The 24,194-nt window shown below is 43.7% G+C and overlaps 3 protein-coding genes across 11 annotated transcripts; 1 reads left to right on the top strand and 2 right to left on the bottom strand.

Moving 5' to 3' along the window:
* Positions 1-15,555: 15,555 nt before the first annotated feature.
* LOC117602724 (cdc42 homolog) lies at positions 15,556-18,455 on the bottom strand. Of its 8 annotated transcripts, XM_034321066.2 has the most exons (6): positions 18,082-18,285; positions 17,816-17,876; positions 17,270-17,469; positions 17,101-17,210; positions 16,829-17,026; positions 15,556-16,751 (listed from the first exon to the last, which is right to left on the bottom strand). In XM_034321066.2, the coding sequence occupies exons 3-6, from the start codon at positions 17,445-17,447 to the stop codon at positions 16,662-16,664; spliced, it is 576 nt and encodes a 191-aa protein (XP_034176957.1). In that variant the 5' UTR covers positions 17,448-17,469; positions 17,816-17,876; positions 18,082-18,285; the 3' UTR covers positions 15,556-16,661. The 8 variants fall into 8 exon arrangements, with proteins under 8 accessions (XP_034176957.1, XP_034176959.1, XP_034176954.1 ...); XM_034321068.2 differs by lacking the exons at positions 17,816-17,876; positions 18,082-18,285 and adding an exon at positions 18,348-18,455; XM_034321063.2 differs by having other exon boundaries at positions 17,811-18,285.
* Positions 18,456-18,566: 111 nt separating this feature from the next.
* On the top strand, positions 18,567-23,076 carry Wdfy2 (WD repeat and FYVE domain containing 2). 2 transcript variants are annotated; one of them, XM_034320889.2, is made up of 8 exons: positions 18,567-18,860; positions 21,012-21,396; positions 21,546-21,687; positions 21,767-21,972; positions 22,084-22,323; positions 22,397-22,535; positions 22,614-22,813; positions 22,889-23,076. In XM_034320889.2, the coding sequence occupies exons 2-8, from the start codon at positions 21,236-21,238 to the stop codon at positions 23,025-23,027; spliced, it is 1,227 nt and encodes a 408-aa protein (XP_034176780.1). In that variant the 5' UTR covers positions 18,567-18,860; positions 21,012-21,235; the 3' UTR covers positions 23,028-23,076. The 2 variants fall into 2 exon arrangements, with proteins under 2 accessions (XP_034176780.1, XP_034176781.1); XM_034320890.2 differs by lacking the exon at positions 18,567-18,860 and adding an exon at positions 20,789-20,916.
* LOC117602650 (protein crossbronx homolog) lies at positions 18,940-20,742 on the bottom strand. The gene is made up of 7 exons (XM_034320907.2): positions 20,603-20,742; positions 20,325-20,506; positions 20,188-20,252; positions 19,847-19,947; positions 19,578-19,765; positions 19,333-19,501; positions 18,940-19,265 (listed from the first exon to the last, which is right to left on the bottom strand). Exons 1-7 carry the CDS (start codon positions 20,615-20,617, stop codon positions 19,182-19,184), a joined length of 804 nt encoding a protein of 267 aa, XP_034176798.1. The 5' UTR covers positions 20,618-20,742; the 3' UTR covers positions 18,940-19,181.
* Positions 23,077-24,194: the final 1,118 nt, after the last annotated feature.

Raw genomic sequence — 24,194 nt, 5'->3', positions numbered from 1 at the left:
TACGAGTGCACGGGGCGTAACAAGGGAAAAAAAAAGTATCGAAACGTCGAGTTTGCGCGCTTTGGGAGAGCGCCGCGGGAAATTCGAATCGACAAGGGGAAGCGACGCGTAATTCTCGAGTTTATCTAACGATGAAACTCCCAACGGACAACGGGTGGCTTCCACTCGATCCGATCGGCGCGCTTCCTCGGGGTTGCCGGTTCGTTTGGGGAGAGCTGGTAATCTGCTTAGTCTGACGCTGATCCGGACAAATCGCCGCCCGGTTACGCGGCACTTATTCTCGTCTTTCGATGCTCGCGACGACCACTCTTCTTCTTCTTCTTCTTCTTCTTCTTCTTCTTCTTTCTTTCTTCCTTCGCCATACGAATCTGATCGATGACGTTGCCGATCTTTCGAACGTCCAGTCGATACGGCGGGACACTCGTCACAGCGTCCAAAGATTTCCCGATCGGTTTCTTAGCGCTAATCGCGGCTACCTATCGCTACGCGGTACTTGTTCCATCGAGCTTTAGTTGTCGCTTTGCATGGTATCCCGTAAATTCATCGAATCGTCTCGTAAGGCAATACCCGGTATATTTACGTAGCTTTCATTTTCTGCTAGCTGACCCTTGATTGACGGCTACCAGACTGTGGTGCGCGACCGTAAAGCAACCCAACTTTACCCCTCTATTTTGACGTGTTCGACACTCAATGGCAGTCTCGATATTTAATAATATCGTGAGGAAAGGGCCAGGGTAACGCGAGCCACTCGGCTCGCGTGACCGATCGAAACGCTTGGGAATCGAGCAACGAAAACCTCTTTGACGAGTACCGCTCGCGCGCCAATGTCCGTTCCCTCTTTGTACACGCACGCGTTTCAACGCGAGTCGAGGAAGGTTTTTGGCGTCAAATTCGAACGAAAGCTTTTAAAGCGATAATCGCGGTGCTGATGAAAAAGAAAAAGGTAGCAAAGAAAATTTCCTCGGTTTGACACGCACAATCCGGTGGATTCCGTGAATCTGGTGGAACTGACAATTGGCGTTGCTCGAAAGGCGGCGGCTGCCTAAAAAGCTCGTGGAAAGACGGGGGGTTAATTAAAACTCGGTTCGCTCGAAACCTTGCCAATTTTCTCCGAGGATATCGCTTGAAAGCACTTAATCGCTCGACCGCAGAAGTGGCACCAATTTACCGAGTGTGCGAAGCGCGGCTACAGCCGACGACCCTTTCGAGATTCCCGATAGTACGACGAAGAGGAGAGAAGAAAACGGAAGGAGGCGAAAGAATGCGAAGGAAAGGGATCGCAGTTGGCAGCCGGAATCTTTCGGCTAATCCTGGAATCGATCGAGAGCCACAAACGCCTATTAGACGGTGCTTACCTAAATCCAGATTCGCCTCGGATTCGCCGGACGCGTTTCTTAACGGATTTCCGTTAACGACGAATTCCGTCAGGGGTAAAAATCCGCGACGTACAGGGCATGATTTCGTATCGAATGGCGAACGGGTCAGTTCGCAATGTGAAAAACGATGCCGCGGAGGTCGTTGCGTTATCCCTAAGGGACGAATATGATGTAAATAAATGATGAGCTGCCCCTAAGGGAGTGGATATTAGGGAGCGGGGGTAAGAAGTGTTATGAAACATAATTAGCGGCCGCCGCCACTGACTCGCGATGATTACAGGGCGGTGTGCAAAGGTCCTGGCGATGGAGAAGGGAGCCGATGCGAGATAGATTTCCTGGCTGGCTACGAGCTACCTTCTTACCTTCCTAACGCGTCCGTCCGTGTGCACACGCGCGTTTCTCTTCTCTCGTCGGACCGCACACCGCCAAACACACTTGGCTACCCACACGCTCGCCCGCGATGCCGACACCCACCTTCGTTCAGCTTTCCCTCCTAACTACCACCTTTTGCCAACGGTATTTCCTCTCATTTCGTTCTTTCTTTTTTTGCTCTCTTTCTATTTCTTAGCGAAAACGCGCGTCGGAATCCTTCGAGGGACGAATAATCCATTAAAAGAAAGAAAAGATGGGAGATCTTCGCGATGTAAGAAATTTATTAGCGACCACCATTCGCCGTTACGTTTACGGGCGAATAACGTTCCACGGTATCGTCCCCTTTTCCGCAATAGTAGGTATCCGCGAATTTTTATGCTGGATGGCTCGTTTAGGGGTCCCTTATCCGAGGTAAAAGCGCGCTACCGAACGATCCCCAGGACCGAGGCAACTCTTTTCGTCGCAGAAATTTTCTTTCGAAACGACGTTCCACGAGGAGGACGCGTATGAAAGTTTTACGGGTTTCGAGTGGGGTACTTTACAAAGCGGAGCACGGACAATATCGAAAGAATGGTAACGGACGAACAGGGAGAGGGTGGGTGAGAAGAAAGCGGAAACGGTTTTTCGTATAAAGGGAATGGAAACGGTCGCGGCCATTTCGTATGCCGAGCGACGCGACAACATGCTGCGTTATCAGAATTATTGCTAGAGCCCGCGTTTCTAACCAATACGAAGTTAATGCGGCGCGTTAACATTCGTGGGGTGCTCTGGAAAGGTTCGCATACCCGCAAGCTGTGGCCGGACTATCCCGTTTCAAAGGCCCACCCTCTTACTCTCTTCCACGTGCCTTTCGCCTTCCGTTTCTCCTTTCCTTCTGCTTCTCTTCTGTTTCGCTTTTCTCCCTCCCCCTCCACCCTCGTCGCCGCCCTCGCCCTTGCATATTGCTTTCGCGCACGTACGCATATGTCGCCGAATATCCTCCGTGAGGGGCAGAAGAGGGAGCGGAGGACGCGAACCAGCCTGCCCTCTCAAAGTGGTTTGTATCACGTGCTTTATATAGCCGCATAAACTTTCGAAACTCTTGGAATCGTTGGACGTTGTTCGTTAGAAAAGTCTGGACAGAAGGGTCCTGGAATCGAAAAGAAAAGGGATCGGATGGTGAATTAAAAAACAGCTTACGACGCGACCCACTTTCGACTTTTCGACGAAGGTTCACCGTGCGCGGTTACGATTCCTTCGGCTAAGTATCAGCGTTCGTGCAGCGAATACATTTTTCCGGTGGCAATATCGCGGGCCTCCGATATCGCGGCAATAAATGGCAAGGATATTATGCATCGGTCTAATAACGATCGTAATAAACTTACGAGCTACTTTATAGGGCAACCGCCACTGGATGCCCGTGGCCGTTTCAACAGATGACGGTGAATCGTAAAAATTTCGTCGATTTTATCCCTCCGCCTGTATCCTTTCGATCGGATCGATCGAAATTTCCGCCGTACGCGACCCATTTCGACGGCTAAACGTTCGTTTTCGTTTTAACGTTCGTAGGAAAGGGGCGCGGACGGGAACGAGGTTCGGATAAGATACGAATCCCCGGTGAAAATTCGATTAATAGAAAAAGAAGAAGAGATCCCATTGCCCACGGTTCTCTATTCGAAACGGCACATTATACGGTTCCGCTTGTTCCCGGGCATTATTCTTTTCCACTCGCTCTCAGCTAGTCCCCCTGCAACGAGGACGAGCCGTATTTAGGAGGCCGTGAAGAATTTCTTGTTTTGACGTGGCCGATTTCGAGCTACGCGCTCGACCGAGATTAAACTGTTTACGATTAAAAACTACTGCGAATTACACGCATCCGATTTAATCCTTGATTTACGAGCGAGAAAACGACAGAGGGAGGCTACCGTCCGATCCCGATCCCCGTGGAGAATCGTACCGTGGACTAGCGCACCCTCGACTCGTGCCACCCTCGACCCCATTACTTCTCCAATCTTTTCGCGGACGCGACGCACCCGTACCAGCGTCACGCTGCTTATCTTCTATGCAATTGCCTTTACAAATATCCTCGTCGACTACTTTAGAGCGTTTCTTTCTTCAAAAATAAAATCGTTTAGGCTACATCGACGAGTAAGCGTATATCGCGAATAAACTCGATAAGTCGTTGGACGCGATCGAGAAACCGATTCGACGGCAATAAATCCTTCGATAGGGAGATTTACGAGTCTCGAGAGCGGCGAGGGGCAAGGGAGAGGCGTGAAGAATTTAATGAAATCGCTGTTGCGATTTCTTTTTTTTCAACTGCGTCTAATCCACGGATTATAAAGATCGGATCGACGACCGTGCGAAATCGACACTTTACGATCCTCTTGTATATTTTCTGTATCAAACTTCTCTGCACCCATATCGCAAACGCGTTCTCTGAAAAATTAAGCTTTTCTTGGTATTCCGTGTACGTCGCGTCGTTCGGTAGGAAAGGGCTAAACCTAATCGAAGGAGTTGGAGTCGTTGGAAAAAGTTGAAGGAACGAGCGTGGCGAATTGAGAGATCGATTGGGAAGGTTTCGAGGGGAAAAGTAACCGGGCAAGGAACCCGAAGGATCGATGGATATAGGTGTATCCTTTGAATATCTCGCGGTACCGCCGTCACGTCCTCGCTAAACGCGAGGCCGAGTTAAGAAAGTGCGCTGAGAGGCCACCTAAAGTAAATTGATTCAAATTAGTTCCCAATAGCATGTAATAACGCGGCTTCCCGCGGCCTCTCTGTACCCTCCTATTTCGCCTTAGATACGTCATTATATCGGTCGCCGCCTAATACTTAGGTCGATAGGTGATATAACGCCGGAATTATTAGCCGCATACCGGGTGAACCATCACGTACGCGGCACCACGTAACGTCCAAGAAATTGCACGCGGCGAACAGAAGAGGAAGACAAACGTCGAATTAAACGCGACCACTGTTCAGCCTCCAACTCCCTTCGATTCGATTCCATTCGATTCGATTCGATTAACCGATCGTACGTCACGAAATCGAGGGAACTCGATGTTTGCCAAAACGCTTTCACGAAATTCCTTCTATATTTTTTTTTTTTATTTCGGTTATCGCAGAAGATACTCTTTACAGTCTCGATTACGTTGTTCAAACGAACAAAGAAAAAGAAAAATCCTGATGGAATAATGAAAAGGGTATATCGTTGGCCGAGTTGTTAAGTACGAGACGGATCCGAGAAAGGGAAATTAGTGTTTTCGTTACGGTGAACTGTTTCGAGTGTGTTTTCTTGGCTGCATCAGGCACGGAGGCAGGGCAAGTGTTTCGTATCCACTCGACCTGTCCACGTCGTAAAGCCTCTTCAAACATCGCCGAACACCCTCGACGCTCCTCTCTGAACACTGAATCTTTTCTCCTTGCGTTACAACCCCCGCCAACGATTATACGGTAGCAGTGAAAACAACATTAACTCGCAGCCACTTCAGAAAACCGCGTTCGGACGCTGACAAACGATGACGAGGCGATCCTTTTCTTTCCTTCCGATGGAATAGTATCCTTTTTTCTTCACCATTTCGACGCGAGCCTCGATCAATCACCGTGCAATTAACGATTTCACGCGTTTCATACTTTCACCGTTCGAGCTGCTTTTTCTTCTCCTCTAACTTTCTTCCAGGTCGAAGCATATTCCTTGAAACGTCAAATGGTATGCAGAACTTCGAGTTCGATAGTTTCGTTAATGAAAAAGTTGGAACGAACGTTGCGTGGATAGGAATTGAATTTTCTAAAAAAGATACGTCAAAGGTACGATGTTAAGTCCGCAACGAAATACGTGGAATCAGCGAACGTGTCGGCAGGAGATATATCAGTCCTAATAGAATACGTCAGGTTGCTTTCAAGGATGCATCCTGTGCGAGCCTTTTCTTTCATATTGGTACCACGTTCGCTATCAGCTCGGTTGATCGTACATTCTGTTTGCTCGGTTCGACGATCATCTTCGTTTCTCTAGGTGTGGGTAGAGAGGAGTGAATCGAAAGTCGAGAGAGACTGGTAGCAAAAGAGTTTCGAGCGTAGACGAATCTGCTCGTTTACAAGAGTCGCGATCGAACGGGCACGGGGTCCGAGTGGGTAGCGGGCGAGAAAAGAAGAAGAGACGAGGGGGATGAGAAGGATGTGGGGGAAGGGGGGGACAGGTAGGGAAGAAAAGGATAAGGATAGGGAGCAAGCGGTCTCGCGCGCTAAGGAGGGTGGGCTGACGAGTGGCAGGTTGTACCCGGAATACCCACCGCGGTGCTTCGCTCAGTGGGGTCTCCTCTCTTATTCTAAATGCTGGCGAGCCGAGAAGAGGAGCGAGCCGATGTTATCTTCGCCGCTGGAGAGGGATAAAAGCTTAAAGGCTGCAGCCCAACTACGATGATACCAGCGGTATACGAGAGTGTCAGGAGGTTTGAAGCGTCGAAGAAGGCCAGCAACGTATGCCCCGGTACACGAGTGGACGCGAGGAAGGGTGGAGAAGGGTGGTGGATTCGGTGGAAGAGAAAAGGAGAACGGGTAGATTGGAATGCGGTGACCGGCAGGCTGCGAAGAAGCCTTCCACGCCGCGATCCACGCGGGGGGAAAAGAGGGAACGAAGAAAGAGGTACGATAGGAAGGAATGGCCTAACCTTACGTTAACCGGCTAACACCGGGGGACACTGACGTACCCCCCGGGGAGGAACGCGCCAGCCACGCATACACCGATCGCTTCTTCCACTTACACGCTTCGACCATCCTCGCCCGTACGTTTTTTCCATATTTTCTCGCTCCATCCTCGATTTCGCCTCGATCGAACGGTAATCGATCGGTAATCGAATCGAAAAAGACCAGTTTCTCGGATCGATCGAGAAACGAACAGCGACGAATCGGCGGTGCTAAGAATCGGCGGAGGCGGTAGATAACGAGGATGATGACAGCAACGATGATTTAATGCCACGCGTAACTTAATGACCGAGAGTTGGGCCCTCGGGGCCGACGTTATTCTTCGGGACCATTCACAACGCTCGCCGTGGCTGCCCGCTCATCCCGAGGACCCCCCGCGGAGCTTAACCCGAACGTGCCAATTCATTTCCTCTCCTGCCGGCATTAGCCTTGCTTTATGGTAGCATTTACAATTATAATCGGTCCGTTCGCTGCCGATAACCAAAGAAAAAAAAAATAGAAACGCCTCGTTTCGCGACACTTTATTACCACCCTCTCGTTTTCATCGACCCCTTTCCTCGAAGCAGATCTCGCTTCGCTTTCCTCGAAACAATTACGTTCGTGATTTCGTCGACGAATCAAAGTCGTTCGATAAGATCGAACTCCCGCATCTCGTAGAAAAGGGTGCCCAGAGACGGGGTGGATAAAGAAAGAAGGATCTAGCGTCTCGAAGCTAGCGTGTGAAAAGGTTTCGAGCAGCAGGTGTCTTCGAATCCTAACAGATGGAAATCTCGCGCAGGTATTTATCGTTCGAAAAGCTCAGACCACGCCCATACTTCGCTGCCCACAAATCAATCGACGAACGACAGACCATGAAAACGTTTTCGACTTGTGCAAGATAAAAAGAACCCTTCGGATGAGCGTGGTCTTCTTTAAAAGCGATACACGGATAGAAGAAGAAAATCAAAGGATCGGAATGACGTGAACGCTTCCGGAATCTATGACACCTATCGAAATCATTCGCGTTCCCTTCTTTCTTTTATTCCTCTTACGTATATCATCCGAGACGAGTTATTCAAAAAGTTGTTCAAAATGTTGATTTCTACGACGTATTTAAAAATCGTCGAAATCGGAGGTGCCGTGCGTAATCTAAATAATTACCGAAAGTCGAGCGAGAACGGGCGCACGGTCGTGAATCGAGAAACGAGCGAATCGAATCGCCGTACCCAATCTCGTATTGTATACGAGCAACAGGGCCTGGCTCATTTGTCCCGTTAATAATTATAAGAAGGTGTGACTCTGCCTCGCTCGCTACACCTACGGACAGCCGTATTTATGAATCTCGGCCTGCGTGTACGGCGAAACGTTCCCAACCGCTATCCACCTCGACGACAGCTAACGATCTTTCGCTCGAGGGGCACGATCTCGCGAATACGGAAGATCATTTTTTTCCCCGAGGATAAAGGGGCAAGATTCAACGATTCCGTTGGAAAGGAAATGAGAAAAAGGAGAGGAATATTTGGTCCGCGAGTTGCGCGAGATCGATTCGAGTTGGGAACCCCTAGGACGTAGGTTGGCGCGTATAGAGGCCTGAAACGACGGGGGGCGACGTAAACTAACCGCCGGTTAATTATTGTCCTTTCGCACGGCGGGTCCAGAATCCCTGCTACCCGGGAGAAAGAGAGAGCAGGAAGAGGAGGTAGGTGGCTGGAACGGGCCCGATGTCGGGACCTGCGCGACGGTGAATCGGTGCCACGGAACGGAACGGAACGGTAAGGAAGAGCGAAAGGGACCCACTGGCAGGGTGGAGGAGAGGCGAGAACTCCCGAGGGCCTGCTAAGGACCAGAACTACCGTGGTAGCATTCAATTAGCCTCGCGGCATGTGAAATATTATTGTCTGGCTGGCTTCATACACTCGATTTTTAAAAGGGGCAGAAAGAAAGGCATTACGCCGACCTCCTAACATATTTCACTACTGAATCATTCTCCCTTTCCTCCTCTCCGCTTTTACTTCGGCTGAAACCTGGTCTCTCTCGTTTCTCGTTTCGTACCTCGACAACCGTGCGCATTTTCGACCACCGATACTCTCGAGAATTTCTCCTCCCCGATGAGATACACCATTTTTCCCGGGGCTGCCTTCTTTCCTACGATTTCACCGTGGAAAACGGCGAAACGGAAGTTAGGTAGCAATCGTCGAGGGAGTAACGAAACGATGTCGGTCACGAGGATTCCTTTAATGCGTTCACGATAATTGAAACGATTGATTCCCAGATGGAAACGATTCGAAGGAAGCCAAAGAGCCTTGGTCACGAACCATTAAATTACTCGACGCTCGTAAACGTTCCTCGCATGGATATGCTTATCCGACGAGGCGATTGTCGATTATAACGATTGAATTACGCCCGCTGGAAACGTCAGTTCGCGGCGACAGAATTCATTAACAGAATAAATCGTGAGAAGTTTCGCGGAAATCGATCGCGACAGGAGGAATAAGTAAAGGAGAAGTCGAATGGGCGAAGGGAAAATTGGTAGAAACGGCGAATCACGCGGGGAAGTCGCGACAGGAACAGCGTTGCCGTCGAGTCGTCTGGCTGATTTCCTGCTTCGAGTCGAGCGTGTAGCCGTCCCTTCAACGATTCCCAGGGGATAGCGGGAGGTTAGGGGTGAAACGGTTGCGAACGGTGGCTGGAAAAGCGGACGGTGGTAGCGGGGATGGGGGGGATTTGCTTCGGGGGCGGCAGTGCCGATGGCGGTCGAGCGAGAAAAGCAGAGCGGAGCAAAGCGGAGCAGAGTAGAACAGAAACAGAAAAGGGATGACTATAGAGGAAAAGGGGGATGAGAAGAGAGAGAGAGAGAGAGAGAGAGAACGGGCGCCGGAGCGTGTAATTGAGTCCCGTGCGCGATCGCTACTTTATCGACCCCCTTATGCCTACCCTCTTCCTCCCTTTGCTCTTCCAACCCCTTCGTTCCTCTTTCTCGCTGCCGGATCCGTATCTCTCGCTAGAACCCAACGTACCATCGCCCCTCGCGAATCTTTTATCTTTTTCGCGGGACAACCTTCTAACCCCCTTGCTTCGATTTCCGTTCCGCGTCGTCGAGGAAGCTCGAGGAACGCGACCAACAGGCGGACGTAACAACATTTTACTAGTCGGTATCAGGAAGTCGAAGGAGACCCGTTTAAATGAAATATTTCGGAAGGATTTCGCTGGATTCGCGACGCGTTAATATTCGATCGTAACGGGTTAGAGGAAACTGTTATTTCAATAACATTATCGCGAACGTTCCCGACAGAGATTCGCGCTAAGCACGACGGTTCGCATCAGCGAGTCGCATCTATCTTCGATACGATTCCGTGCTCGGTAAATTATCTATGAAGAGCGAGTATATCGAGCGGCCAGAGTCCCGCTGAGACTCATCGGAGCAGCTTTATTTAGCCCTGGCCAATTCACACCAAAGATGAATCTGCTTCCACGGCCGCCATCAAGCATCCGTGGCAGTCGGCTACGCGCCGTAAAATCCATACATACCAACGTCACGGTTAGACGTATATCAATCCGAACTAGACGTATATCGGCCCGTTCGGGAAAAAAGCTTTCTAGCTACGCGTCTGCACCGAGACGGAAGGTAAATCGTTTCTCACTCTGTTTCACCCTGCTTGATGTCCGTCTTTCTTAATTCGACTCGTCGTCATTGTCGTCTTAATAGAATAAGACGAACTTCCTTGACAACGAAAAGAAAGTCGACTTAACTGTAATTACAGGCAACAAAGGTTCCTCCTCGGTTAGAAAACGTATAGTTATCGTTATCGGATTCGCGTTACGCAAATCGACTCAATTACTCGATCGTGCTTTCAATGCCTACGATCCCGTACTCGCGAACAATTAACTAATTTTTGCGTAATTGCGCCTCGCCGGCGCGGCGTTCCGAGCTATTTCTCATTTCCCGCGGAGCAATTACGGTGAAACCCATGATGATTATTTCGAGGCTTTCGCTCGGCGAACGATCGATCCTCGAAACAGTCATTAACCGATTGGAAGCGTACGTGCCCGCCACGGGAGCCGGGAAGCAAAGGGTTGTAGCTATTTGTAACAAAATTAAATTGATCCCAGCCAGCTTCGAGAGCGACGCGTTACGGATCGCCTCTCGTCGCCTCCCTCTACGATCGCGCCTTTCGCTTACGGTGTCTTCGGAGTCTTACCATCGAGTGGAGGAGAAAACGCGAGGAAATTAAAGGAACAACCAGCTGAAGGAAATTAAACCCTTCGGTCTCGCGAGATCTTTTAAGGCGGTAGCCGATCCAGCTAACAGAGAAATGATTTGATTAAAATGTAAAGGAGGTACGGACCTTCTGTTTGCGCATTTCACGGTTCGCCTGTAAAAAGCACGGGGCCACCCGTTAGACAGATGGCAGTCGCCGCACTCAATGGCCTGAGAAATTGGATCGCGTTTTAACTCCCCTACGCTTTTCAGCTTCGAGCTACAACCGGATATCGAGCTGGTGGCCGCAACCGGCTGGACCCCGCGAGGCTCGATCTCGATTTCTCGCAACAAAGAATTCGAGAAATTTCAAGTCGACCACTCGCTCGATCATCGTTGCCAACCTATCTTTCCGGCTTTCCTCGCTCGGCGAGGCCGAGTGCACACACGAGGTACCACCGTCATCTGCTGGCAATTTGCCAGCCACAGGAAAAATCGTCTCGAACAACGACAACGTTAGTCGAGCACGCACGCTTTAATCGCACGCAAACCGACCAGAAGCAATCTTCTTTATGACAACGATCGAAGATCCCCGGGGAACGGTAACTTCTCTCGAAGAAACGTATCGCGTGGTTGCTTACCTGCTCCGCTCGTGCACGCGTTTACACCGGAAACGTAACCGTCCCCTTCGACGCGACCGGCGCATTGACGAATCCTTCGAAGTAGTATAAGTACCGTCGTAGCTAAAATTGGAATACTAATTAAGTATAACCGCTTTTCTACCCTGATCGCCTGATATCGCCACGGTATAGTCTTTGATGCTTTCAACCCCGATAACACGGTCCAAACGTAGCAGCTTCTCGCCTATTGCCTTCTAATCGAGCGCAGTTACTTCTCTCTTTCTCTCCGAGCGGAAAGTAAAATCGAGAAAGAAAGGTCGGGAATGGGCGTGAAGGCGAAGCGTAGGGAGACACGGGGGGGTTGGGTGAAAAAGAAAGAGAGGAGCGTGGGTGGACAATCCGGGTGCTGGAGAGCAGAAGGTGATACGGAGGCACGGTCGAACGGTCGCGATTCGAGGAATAGTAGGGATGAACCGGACTTCTGGTGGGAGCGTGGATCCGTGTAGAGCGGGGATAACTAGCGCGGTGGGGATGCCGATGAACAGCGAAGCAACGATCGCGGCAGGGGTGTCAGAGGGGTTTCAGGAACAAACCTGGTGGCAGCAATCACCATGAGTGGGCGACACGCGCGTCTCTTCTCTCCTCTCTCTCCTCTCCTCTTGGGTTATCAGCCTGATGAGACACTCGCCGACCTTCTCCCTTCAGTCCCTTCCGCCCATTTTTTCCTCCTTTTCCTCCGTTTCCGCGTTCGCGTCAGTAATCGTGTTTGAGTTACCGTCTTCCACCTAGAGCTACCGGCTTTATCACCGCACCGTTTCCATTTTTTCTTTTCTTTTCTTTTTCTTTTACAATCTCAACGCATGCAACTTGCGATCGAGTACCGATCTCGAGGCAGTTATCTGTCGCGGCTCCTGAAGAATATAAACGGAAGACGAGATAGACAGGGCTGCGGAGTGGTCCACGCATTAGCCCCGCGGGAAACGTAAGTGCGCTACTTACGCTAAACGTCCGCTCAGAGTCGGCCATATGACGCTGCCGATCGAGTAAGCTCGCCGAGGGACCGGTAATGATGGCGCAGGGGAAGCAACGCCCTCCCTGCGACATGCGGTAACGTCGTATAGACAGAGACCAAACAATTTGTATTGAAATGAGCTCTACCCTCGCGATGGCAAACGATTTTGGGGGAAAAAAGGCAGGAAAGGAGAAGGTACCTACAGGTTGGCTGTCCGAACGATCAATCCACTTTCCTGTTTCCTGTTTCCTATTTCTTACGAATATAGATTTCGCGTGGTTGTAGAACACGATTCCCTCGGTTTTAACTTGGTAATTAATATTTGAAATTATCAAATGAATCATTCGTCGTAGGTTGCCAACGTCTTCCCGGTAGAAGAAAAGTTTTTAATTTTGAGTGGAGGATTGATTTAAATGAAATAGAAATTTTGTTAATGCAACAAGAGGTTTTATTAGTATAAACAAAATATAACATAAAAATTAGTGCGCATTAAACTTCGGTAGTTCTAGTGTTAAACGAAAGGCGATTTGCCTCGGTCGAGATCGGTCGCATCTAGCCAACCTTACCCCCCATGGTTTCGTTCCATCGAAAATCCAGATCTGACTTGCGACTAAGAGGACACGAACGACGATCGGTTCGTTGTCAACCGGACACGTTAAACGAGCATGCGTCCCTCGTTAAGGATGGAAAAGGAGCCACGTATCTCTGGATGCGGTGGACGCGTGTACGCGCGATCACCGACGGTGATCAATCACGTTCAAACCGTGCTCGTACAATGCTGTCGTGCCACTAGAATCTGCCCGCTCGAAAGAGCTATTGTTGCCACCCACGTTGTGTCTTTCTCTCGGCTTCTGCTTCTTACCTTTATCCCGTAGCGACCGTAGCCCACCCCCTGCAAACCACAAGTATTTCCCAATTTTTACATCCCCCTATCGATTGTTCGATCTACTCTACTTTGCGACCCTAACATCGCGATATCGGGAATGGAATCCTAGCGGGCACGATTCTCGTAAATCGCGTTGACCGTTTCAAAATCGAAACTTTGGATAAAAAGGTATAAATACGTGAGAAAACGTTCCCGCGAGACTTACCCTTCTCCGCGATCCGAAAACGTTTACACACGGTTGGTCCCTTCCGGATGCTGAACGGACGAAAATTTTCAAGATTTCCTATCGTTTTCGGACCGAACGAATGGTCGTCGTAAAATTAGATACGAATGCGTGTTATCGAATCCACCGTTACCCATAAAATGCTCTCTGAAAAGAATGCTGCCTGGAACCTACCACTATTAACGACTTCGACTATGATGCCTATTATGGAAACGAGTCGATGGTCTGACAAGCTGCTCCTTAACAGAAGCTCGCGTATTACGTTTCCGGGGTATAAAAATATTCGAGCTCTGCGTAATTTCTCGCGACAAGGCGACAGGTTAAAAGCTGTACTGGCCCGAACGCCGGCGTCTGGTTTAGCTTCAAACTGTATCTTAAGCGGTGATTCTTTTCAGAGACAAAATTCTCCGTCGGATAGATAGAAGCGTAAGCGACACGTGCCACTTATCCATCGCGTTATCGTGCAACTTATGGCTGGCTAGATACCAGGAACCTCGACCACTCGACGAGTCGAGTACGTCGAGACGGTTTTCGGCGACCGCAGGATCGTTGAACGCTCCTCTCGAGTTTGCCTTTGAACGACCGCCGGGAAACCACAAGCGTTGTTTGGAAGAGTAATCTACGGACGAGGCACGTGGAATATCTAATTTGTAAAGAACACTGTATCGAGTTACCTATAATGTAGACGAACGGATCGATTCGTTTCGCGTTAGTTAACGTTCATATCGAACAAATAAACGTACTCTTGTTTTTCGAAGACCCGGTATTCCTGGCTTCGTTGAGTCATAAGGAAGGAAGGTGTAGGAGGAATAGCTGAGGGAGAACTGGCGATAGAATCTTCAAGAATCGATGCTATCTCGGTGAAGGTGGAGGATGTGCCGATGTCGGAGAAGCGCAACCCTTCGAAACAGATCTCGCGCCATTAGTCAGAGTAGCGATGGTAGGAAGGCAGCATAAAGCAGCATAAACACGAAGCGATGGAGGAAGGGTGGTGGTGGTGGTGAGGACGAGCAGGGCCGCCCATCATGCGTGGGACACCGCGTAAAAATGAGTTGTGTCAACGTGCTGCTCGAGACCCCCCGCGCCGCAACCACCAGGTGGTCAACTTGTTTTATAATACATGCTTCGTATATACCGGCTTCTTCTACGTGTTCATCTTTTTCCATCCGTCTCGGAATAACACGTATACCTAGCTGCGATCCCGCTCGATCGATCCTCGGAACGTTTTCAAAAATCCACTCGAATCTTGCGAATCCTTCAAGTACAAAACTGGACCTTTACTATCTTTTTTTTTTCTTTTTTTTTGCAACTTAGACTAATTGGTCAGCGTTGCTATCGCGCTCGATTATGGAGAAAATTGGTCGGCTGATGCATAACTCGGCTCTCTTTCTCGTGGATACGAGAATCGATTCGAGGTGATTAGCGATAATGTCAAGGCAGCACGGAGGCACGTCCGTGATGAGTCCGTGACTGGTGTACCTTTTGTGTCGGCGTGCTCAAGTTGCTCCAGTACGTCGATACGTAACCACGAATCCACCTAATTGAAGTAACCACAAGGCGCAACGCTACACAGGCAATGCAATCGAGCAAACCGACTGTACGAACACCGCGGTCAGACGGAGAAAGAGCAGTCGAGTTAAAGGAAAAGAAAAAAACAAAAAAAGCAATGAAGAAAATAAAAGGAAAAGAGGACAAAGGAAACGGAAAATAAAAATAAAAGAGAGAACGGTTCGCACGAACCACGGTGGGCAAACTGTGTACGTGTACTCGCGTACAACGACTACCTCCCGTTTCTGTCTCTCTGCACCCTACATTTCCGTTCGCACGTGCCGATTCAGAGCCAAGGAATACCGAGCATACCTTGCGCTTTCCGGATCTCCATTACTTTCTAAACGAGAAAATCCACGGAACGACGAAACGTGAAACCACCGTGCATGCCGATTGAAATTCTTTCCGGGGAGAATAATACGTCCAAATAACGAGAAAACATCTTTATGCGTAGTATAAATATATTTATGTGAATATTTCATAATGCGATTGTGTCTACATATCGTGACACGAATAGTGTTAATAAATGCCACCTCTCTTAATTGGACGCCGCGTGTGAAAATCGATCGATCGCTAAGTTTCTTGACAGACGTTCTCGATCGTTCGTTCAAGACTTATCGCTGCACGCGTATCCAGTTTACGTAACGTTAAAGTTTATGAAAAAAAAAAAAATAAAAAAAATAAAAAGAAAACGTTAGGCATCGATTCTTCGTTTATCGAATAATACAGTTATGTTCGTTCAATATAACTATCATAGTAATTAAGCGTGCGAGCGACGAAGAACGAGCTCGACGCTTCTCTCGACCAGTCCATTGTGCTTTCGCTTATCTAATCGCGTGTACTACCTATCGAACGTTGCAATCGCTCTTACAAGATCGTCTACCAACGAATTTGTTGATTGAATTTTACAAAGTATAAATCCCGATTATAACCACCCTCCTCCCTCAGTCGTTTTCGTTTCTCGTACCAGTCCGTACCGTAACGAACGCTGATATGTACAAAATCAGGTATAATAAATCGGTGAAAGCAACGCGCTTCTACGGAAATTTTCTGTCACACGTAGCTGCCGCATAAAATTTTCGAAATTGTTATCGCGTGTTTGAAAATTTATTCGAAAAAAAGAAACGTCGGTAACGTGTTTTCGTATCTTTCGTTACGTGCAATCGGAAGTACCTAAACAACGTATCTATAGCGTATCATAGTTTATACATTCGTAAAGTTTCTAATACTGGTTTAGCTAGAAAGATACAATTTAATCCGGTATATTAAAATCGAACACTTTGATTTTCTTTTTCCGAAAAGTTTGATTGATTCTTTGCCGTGACGATGTACGAAACACAAAATACTATTAATCGATAGCAGCAATTCTTCTAATAGAGATATTATCGAAATTTTTAAACGATATAAAATTTTCTATGCAAAGCTTGATAAATTAGAAAATGTTTGTGCAGCATGCGTTTAAGAAAAATCTCGAAAAGCCGATAGAAATTTTATATTGCGTGGAATGTGGTCGCGATTTTAGTATGATCGTATGAAAAAGAAAAACGGTTGAAGTTGTCGCGCTGTAATATTAGCGGCTCTTAACGTGTTTCCGAAGATTAATATTTGTTTTTCCAAAAAAGGAACCATGTAAGCACGATTTTTAATTTTTTTAACAGTGCTTTATACTACGTATAAAATTCGCCGCTTGCTGTTTTTTACTCATCGCTTTGTTTTCCTCTTCTGAACGTGCATCTCTCTCTTTCTCTCTCCAAATTAATACTCTTTTTATAAGAGTATACACTTCCTCTTCTTCACTGGTTCTGGCGGTTCCAGTGCAGCTAAGATAGCCTCGTCGAACACATTCTTCAATCCTTTCTGTAACGTTAAAAACATCGTGTAATTACTGAAAGCTTGTAACAGAAACGAATGGTATATTCAATGCACGTTCTTACTTGTGTAAGCGCGCTACATTCTACGTATTTTACTGCCTTCAACTCTTTAGCCAGCTTCTCGCCTTGCTCTGCCGATATTGGTTTCTGCTTATTTTTTGCCAATTTCTCGATAGTCGCAACATCGTCTCTTAAATCAATCTGAGTACCAACAAGTAGAAACGGAGTCCTCTGACAATGATGCGTTATTTCGGGTACCCACTAAAACACGATATACGAAAAATTTATATTTTTTAAATAACAATTTTCATTTTACTACAATAATGATGTACAACCTTTTCCTTAACATTTTCAAAAGAAGACGGTGATACCACTGAAAAACACACAAGAAATACATCTGTCTGTGGATAGCTTAAAGGTCTAAGCCTATCATAATCCTCCTGTCCTATAATACAAAGAAATATTAATATTTTAGTCTTATTATAATTGTAAATTGATTCTTACCAGCAGTATCAAATAATCCCAAAGTGTACGGATCACCACCTATCATTACTGTTACCGCATAATTATCAAAGACTGTGGGTACATATTCTGATGGAAATTTATTTGTAGTATATGAAATCAAGAGACAAGTTTTACCCACAGCCCCATCTCCCACTACGACACACTTTATTGTCTGCATACTGATATCTTTGTTATATTATCTAAAACATATAAAATATATGTTAGCATAATACGTATATACATTTTTTAAGCTAATTATGAGAATAACTTTAAATGGAAGACAGTACGAATATAAATTATATACAATCTGTCAACGTGACCTTATTACGAGTTATATGAATTACGAATAATCATCCAAGCACCTTAATACTTTGCATACAAGTAAAACAATAATTACACCTGTACAATTTACCAAGTTGCACGAAATATACATACTCAATACGGATTTTCCCGTAAATCATATGCGAGCTGGGTTAGCCCTTAACCTACAAATAAGTAACTAACGCCCCACACAGAAATATGAAATTATTTAAAATCTTACGCTACTTTTTATAAAGATGAAAGCCTCGTATTGTCTTCTACATTTATTTGACATTTGTTACTGAACCTTAAAATAAAATAGTGTTAATCCACTTAATGAAAAACCAAGTCAGTTACCTACAACTGTAAGTTTGTCATTAAAGGCTAAAATTATAGTTCATAATCTTAAAATACAGCGGGAAAATAATGCGAGATATTTGAAACGAAAATAAAACACTACATAAACACATCTAATACTCCGGCACTATCGGTTATAATATATTCTACCGTACTTTATCACGAAATATACATTTCCTCTGACGGATACTGATTCTGAATGCTTGACGCACACGCCTAAAATCCAGTACGCATGATAACCAAGCTACGGTAACGCCTTTGAAGGAATCGTTTGTAACTTGCAATTATAATTTTAAATACAATGAGAATTAATACTTAATTATTATTTATACTAAAATAATAGCAACAACGGCAAATAGTAACATTATTAATTTCAATCATTATGCGCACATCGTATTATTCGTTCAACGAAAGATCGTACCTGTCATGCGACGCATTTTCGATTCGCTCTGCGCATGCTTCGTCTGCGCAAGCGCGTTATGATGAACCGCTCCATGCTGAAGCTGAAGCACGGCAGTAGGTCTTCGGACGCGGAAGAGAGTAGGTGGGGGGGTGCTTTTTTTTTTTTTTTTTTTTTTTTTTTTTTTTTTTTTTTTCGCGCGATGCTAGCGTGATCTATACGAAAATAGCTCAAACTATTCAATTGGTTACCCATCCAGATGGTAACACTGTCGGAAGACAACGGAAGTAGTTTCCGCTACCTCTGGATAGATGGCGCTAATGTTTCCCTGTTCAGTAGTTTCAGCCGTTTTTGTATAGATGACATAGGAATCGAATTTTAAACAAGTTTGTCATACAATTATTATATTTTTTACTGTTGTTCTCTGTGACTGATTTGTAAAAAAAGTACAATTAAAGAGAATCAAAATTGTCTCCTTCCAATTGTCAGTGTAATCTGTGGACAGTCAAGACATCGCTGAGCCGTGCGAAATAGGTATGTTTTATCGTTGAACGAATAATTCAAATTTGTGACAAGGATTTTGAAAAAAGGATGCAATATCACACGTAACAACTAATCAATCAATAATTATATTTTTTTAACTTAGCTAAATACAAGAGTATTATACATGCTCACTATAAAGTTTCGTATATGTGTATAAAAAACCATATTAATCACAAAATAATTAAAAATTTGCCACTTTTCTAGGATACAAAAATACATTATAATTTATCCCCTGCATACATAAAATGTACAATTTCCTTACTTCCTAAGGATGTCTATCAATCTATTTTAAGATTTCATTTCCTATAATTACTATCTCACTTCAGGTTTTGAGAATGGTTGAAGAGAGCCTGGTTGTACCCAAGACAAACCCAATGCTTTATTTTCTTCTTCATCCTAAATCGTGTAATCGTGTAGTTACAATTTGTTCATAAATTAAATAATGTTTATATATATTTCTAACCTTGGATTGGTAAATTTCTTGTTTAATGGAATCATAAAGCTCTCCAACATATGGACTAAAAGTAATGTAATGAGGATCATCAACTGGAGGTGGATCGTAAACTCTGTTTAAACTCTCTCTTACACATTTTTTTACACGATCTCGAAAACCTTCAAAGTTATTTTCTAATCTGTAATATATAAGTAATGTATCAGGTGTGTACATTCAACTTCAATATCCTGACATAACATTATCCATGCACTCACAAATTAAGTGCTTCTTGGTTTACAGCATTCAGTTTGACATCAACTTTAGTCAGTACTTTTGTTATGAATTGTACCAACTGCCAAATTCTATTGCTTTTCCTCCATTCAGAAAAACTCCATGTTGTGCACAATTCTCCAGATTCAGGATCGATTAAAGGATGAAAAACTGGAGTTTGAAATACAACTTTCTAAAATTTGTTTAAAATAATTATATTGGTATGGTTCTAATGTAGTCCATGGTAAAACTATTATATGTTAAAAAGTCTTACAGGACAACCCCCATCTGGAAAATTTTGAGGTAGTGTAATATTAAATCTGAAGATTCCTCCTTGATAAATTCCTTGCCGGACAAATTGTACACCAAACCATACTAACATAAAATAATTCATTATAATTTAGTAGATGCTTGTTGGAAACCTAAGTATAAGAAATGGTGGCAAACAATACATCATGCACATATTTACATGGAAACCATTATATAGGGTGAAGTCAGGATAAGCAAGACCTAAGAATCAATTGATAATTGGCCTAAATAATTTAAGCACAATTCTTTTTGTACATAAAGTGTTTTGAAATAAAAAATTAATCTTTACTTATATGTGTTACTTACATAAGGAATTCTGAGCAGATGGTATAACATATACGCCCTTCAGATCTTGTGTGCACAACATGTTGCTATAAAGAGAATTATTTTATTTAATGATAGAGGTTTATACGACGATATACATTTTGTGGGAGACATCTTACTATTCTGATAAAATGTTATACTCTTGCAAATAAATTGCATATTCCTTATTAGTTTGCGAAACGGTCGGCCTGTCGATCATTTTCACAGACATACTCAATTGGGAATCTCCATTGGTATTCAGAGGCAGTAATTTCCTAAACGAACCCTGTCTTCTTAGATTATTATCCTTATTAGTATCTCCCTAATATTAACAAAAATCTGGTGTTATTTTCTAACTTTATACTTTCATTACCGAGAATGAAATAGGACATGTAATTATTCTTCTTTTCCGCATTACCTTTATTCCTGACATAATGATATTATATGTATTACGTTAAAAAAATATCCTCTCAATTATTATCGATATTGATAATTTTAAATAACGAAATCACCTCCCATACTTTTACAAACTGCGACGGATGATTAGTAACATAAACTAACGGTAGAAAAGATGTGTGTTATTCGTTAATTGAGTTTGGGGAATCTACCGTCGATCATTTTCCTTGTAACAGTGACTACTGTAGTCACTGCTCTTGCAATACGCAATACTCCATCTCACAGATCAACGAATAATATTTGCCAGCAATGAATGTCGATAAATATCAATAAAAAGTTGGTAACTTTTCTATAGATGAAGGCGTTGTCGCTCAGATCATTTTTTATTTCTTTTACGTATTATGCATATGTTTATATTTATGGATATTTAGAAGTGCAACGTCTACGTCTACAGTCGATAAAGAGGAACAGAAAAGGGAGGCAAAGAAGTCTCGTGTGACAAATAAATAGCACGAACAACGCCGATAGGTTCTCCACAATCTCTTAAAAAGTCCAACCTTCCGCCTTCATAAGGTGTATAAACTTTGATTAATATCGAAGTCCGACAACTGTCAAATGACAAGTCTGCTTCGAATAATACTATTTAAAAGTTGAAATGGCAGCAGAAATAAAGCCCGCTCCCGGAGTGAATCATGATAAATTCAGCACAAGCCGGAAGCCTATACTTTTATCAAAATTGGAAGGATGTAACGACGATGTCAATGCGGCGATCATTATACCGCGGGAAGATGGTGTGATTAGTGTTTGTGATGACAGGTAGATTAAACTATTTTATTGAATAATGAAATTCTCTTTTGAAAAGATTTATTGAAATAACTGGTTTAGATACTTTTTAATTTCATGTTACTAAGAAGGTAATCTAACATTCATGTTTATCTAAATTCATTTTATTATAATTTTTACAGAACGGTTCGAGTTTGGTTGAAACGCGATTCGGGCCAATATTGGCCGAGCGTTTGTCAATACATGGCTGCTGGGGCAACATCCATGAATTATTGTGTCCAAACTAGACAATTATTTGTCGGTTTGGAAAATGGAACAATAAATGTGCGTATCGTGCAAGCTTTTTATATTATTATCAACAGTTTCTTTATTTTAGAATAAATATGTTAGGTGTTAATTTTAGGAATTCATTTTGGAACAAGATTACAATCGAATGACTGCCATGCGTGAATATGCAGCGCATCAAGCAAGAGTCACAGGTGTTATATTCGCCCCAAATTGTGAATGGGTTCTAAGCATAGGTCGGGATAAAATGTTTCAATTACACTGTTCAGAAACAGGGCAGAAATTGGGTTCATATCAGACAGATGCCTGGTATACTGCCTTGCAGTATCCTTTTTTCATGACAAATTACATATAATATACTATTTGTTTGCTTATTCTGTTGTCCTGTTTATAGGAATTTTCATTTAATATTAAGAATTTCCTTAACTCGCTTAGATTTGACGCGCAATCGAAACATGCTTTTATCGGTGATTACTCTGGACAAATAGCAATGTTAAAGTTAGATACTAACGGTGTTACGCTAATCACTACGTTAAAGGCACATACAGGAAGTATTCATACCTTAGCATGGGATTCTGAAAAACAGCTTTTATTTTCTGGTAGTTTTGACCAAAGTATCATAGTATGGGACATTGGTGGACGTCAGGGTACGGCGTATGAACTTCAAGGACATCAGTGAGCCACTCAATTTATTAGAAACATTTCCGAATAAATGATATATTCTACAATTTTATTTATAATATCGCAGCAACAAAGTAACGGCACTGTGCTACGCAAGTGCCGAACGCGTATTATTGTCCGGTGGAGAAGATGGGGTAATTGTGTGTTGGGATATGGCTGCGAATAGAAAAGAAACTGCAGCATGGGTAGAGTCAGATACATGCCAGGTATAGAATTACGGAATAACAAATTGTTTAATAATTGCCCTTTTGATTCACCTACTATTAGTACCATATTGAATTTAGGCTTGTGGAAGACCATTCTTTTGGAATATCAAAGCAATGATGGACCAACGACAACTTGGTCTGAGGCAGCATCATTGTCGTCATTGCGGTCGCGCATTGTGCGCACGATGTACGTCTCAACGAATACCGATACCAGCAATGGGTTTTGAATTCGAAGTTAGAGTGTGTGATCCATGTTACATTCAACTTAAAGCTGCAAAGTAAGCGGACGGTTATCTAATACTTTAAAGGTTAAAGAGGAAAAATGTTATTCAGTAAATCCGTTTGTTATATAGCCAAACTCCTTTAGCATCTTTCCATGATGCGAAACATAACGTTGTTGGAATGGATCTTGATGCGTCCAGACGAAGATTATTGACGATCGGGCAGGATCGTCTGATTAAAATTTGGGATATTTCCGCGCTTCTTCAGTGAACTTCCATACATGTTAATTTATAATTAACAAAACTAATCAAATCGTAAGGTATAAGAGAAACCTACTACCATATTTCAGTGTAAAAATTCGTTATCCAAAGCTTATTTTGTAATCATGAAATCACAGTTTGCTTCTTGTACAAAAAGTTTTATGACATTCAAACATTCTATAATTCCGAAATAGTATAACATTTGTAAAATCACTAAAACATATTTTACTTGGAAACATCTTTCTCAACAGAACAAAAGGGATAACAGGATAACTTATTAAGAATCTAATATATATTAGTCTATTTTTTAACATTTCTTACTTTGTGCAATCACTTTTTAAAAAACGACCAAAGCATGAATCGGTAGAATATGTCATCATAATTTATTACAACGAATTATTATTTTCAATCAAAGTACATACAAGAAGGTAAAATTCATACGAATAACGCGATGGATACGAATGAACTGTTTCTGTTGCAGAAGAGCAAAATATTGAAAGATAATCCGTACCATATGACAATGTTATTTTAAACTATAAAATTGAATTATATTAAAAATTTGTTAAAGCAGTGGAGAAATTTACAAATAAGTCATTATAGCTCCTAGTCGTTCTGTTTATCTTATTCCTAATTATTTAATATCGTAACTTCTAATAAGTAACTAAACAGACAGTTCGTTATTAAAATTGATTGATTTCTCGTCGTCGACTTCTTAACAGATAATTCAGAAACAGGCATAGGTTATGCAAAAATAGTATGTTAATTGAAAAGCATAAATTAGTGTTTCAGTTGTAATGATATTCGTAGCGATAATATTTATCCTAGTATAAAGTTACAACGAAGAAACGCAATGTTTCTATTTTAATTATTTCTTCTACAGTTATTTGTAATTATACATACATCGATTTTACTTAACATAATTATGCATATCTTGTGCCTGAATATAATTACTGTTAATCGTGCTGGAGCGATGTACCAAATAGCATTGATTTCTCTACTGTATCTAGTGATAAAGGTAGTTGCGGTAAGAGAGATTACATTTATCGTCATAACGCACTAACGTCATAAGATTGCATTTTAAGCGAATGTTCAACCATAATTTGGTGCAATAGTTTCTACCACAGTGGAATTCATCTTCATTTTTAAACGTATCTATTCCATATGTTTTTAGAACAAC

This window comes from Osmia lignaria, chromosome 12 (assembly GCF_051020975.1).
Source record: "Osmia lignaria lignaria isolate PbOS001 chromosome 12, iyOsmLign1, whole genome shotgun sequence".
Classification (NCBI taxonomy): Eukaryota; Metazoa; Arthropoda; class Insecta; order Hymenoptera; family Megachilidae; genus Osmia; species Osmia lignaria.
The sequence above is the reverse complement of the archived record's forward strand: the minus strand, read 5'-3'. Positions and strand labels throughout refer to the sequence as shown.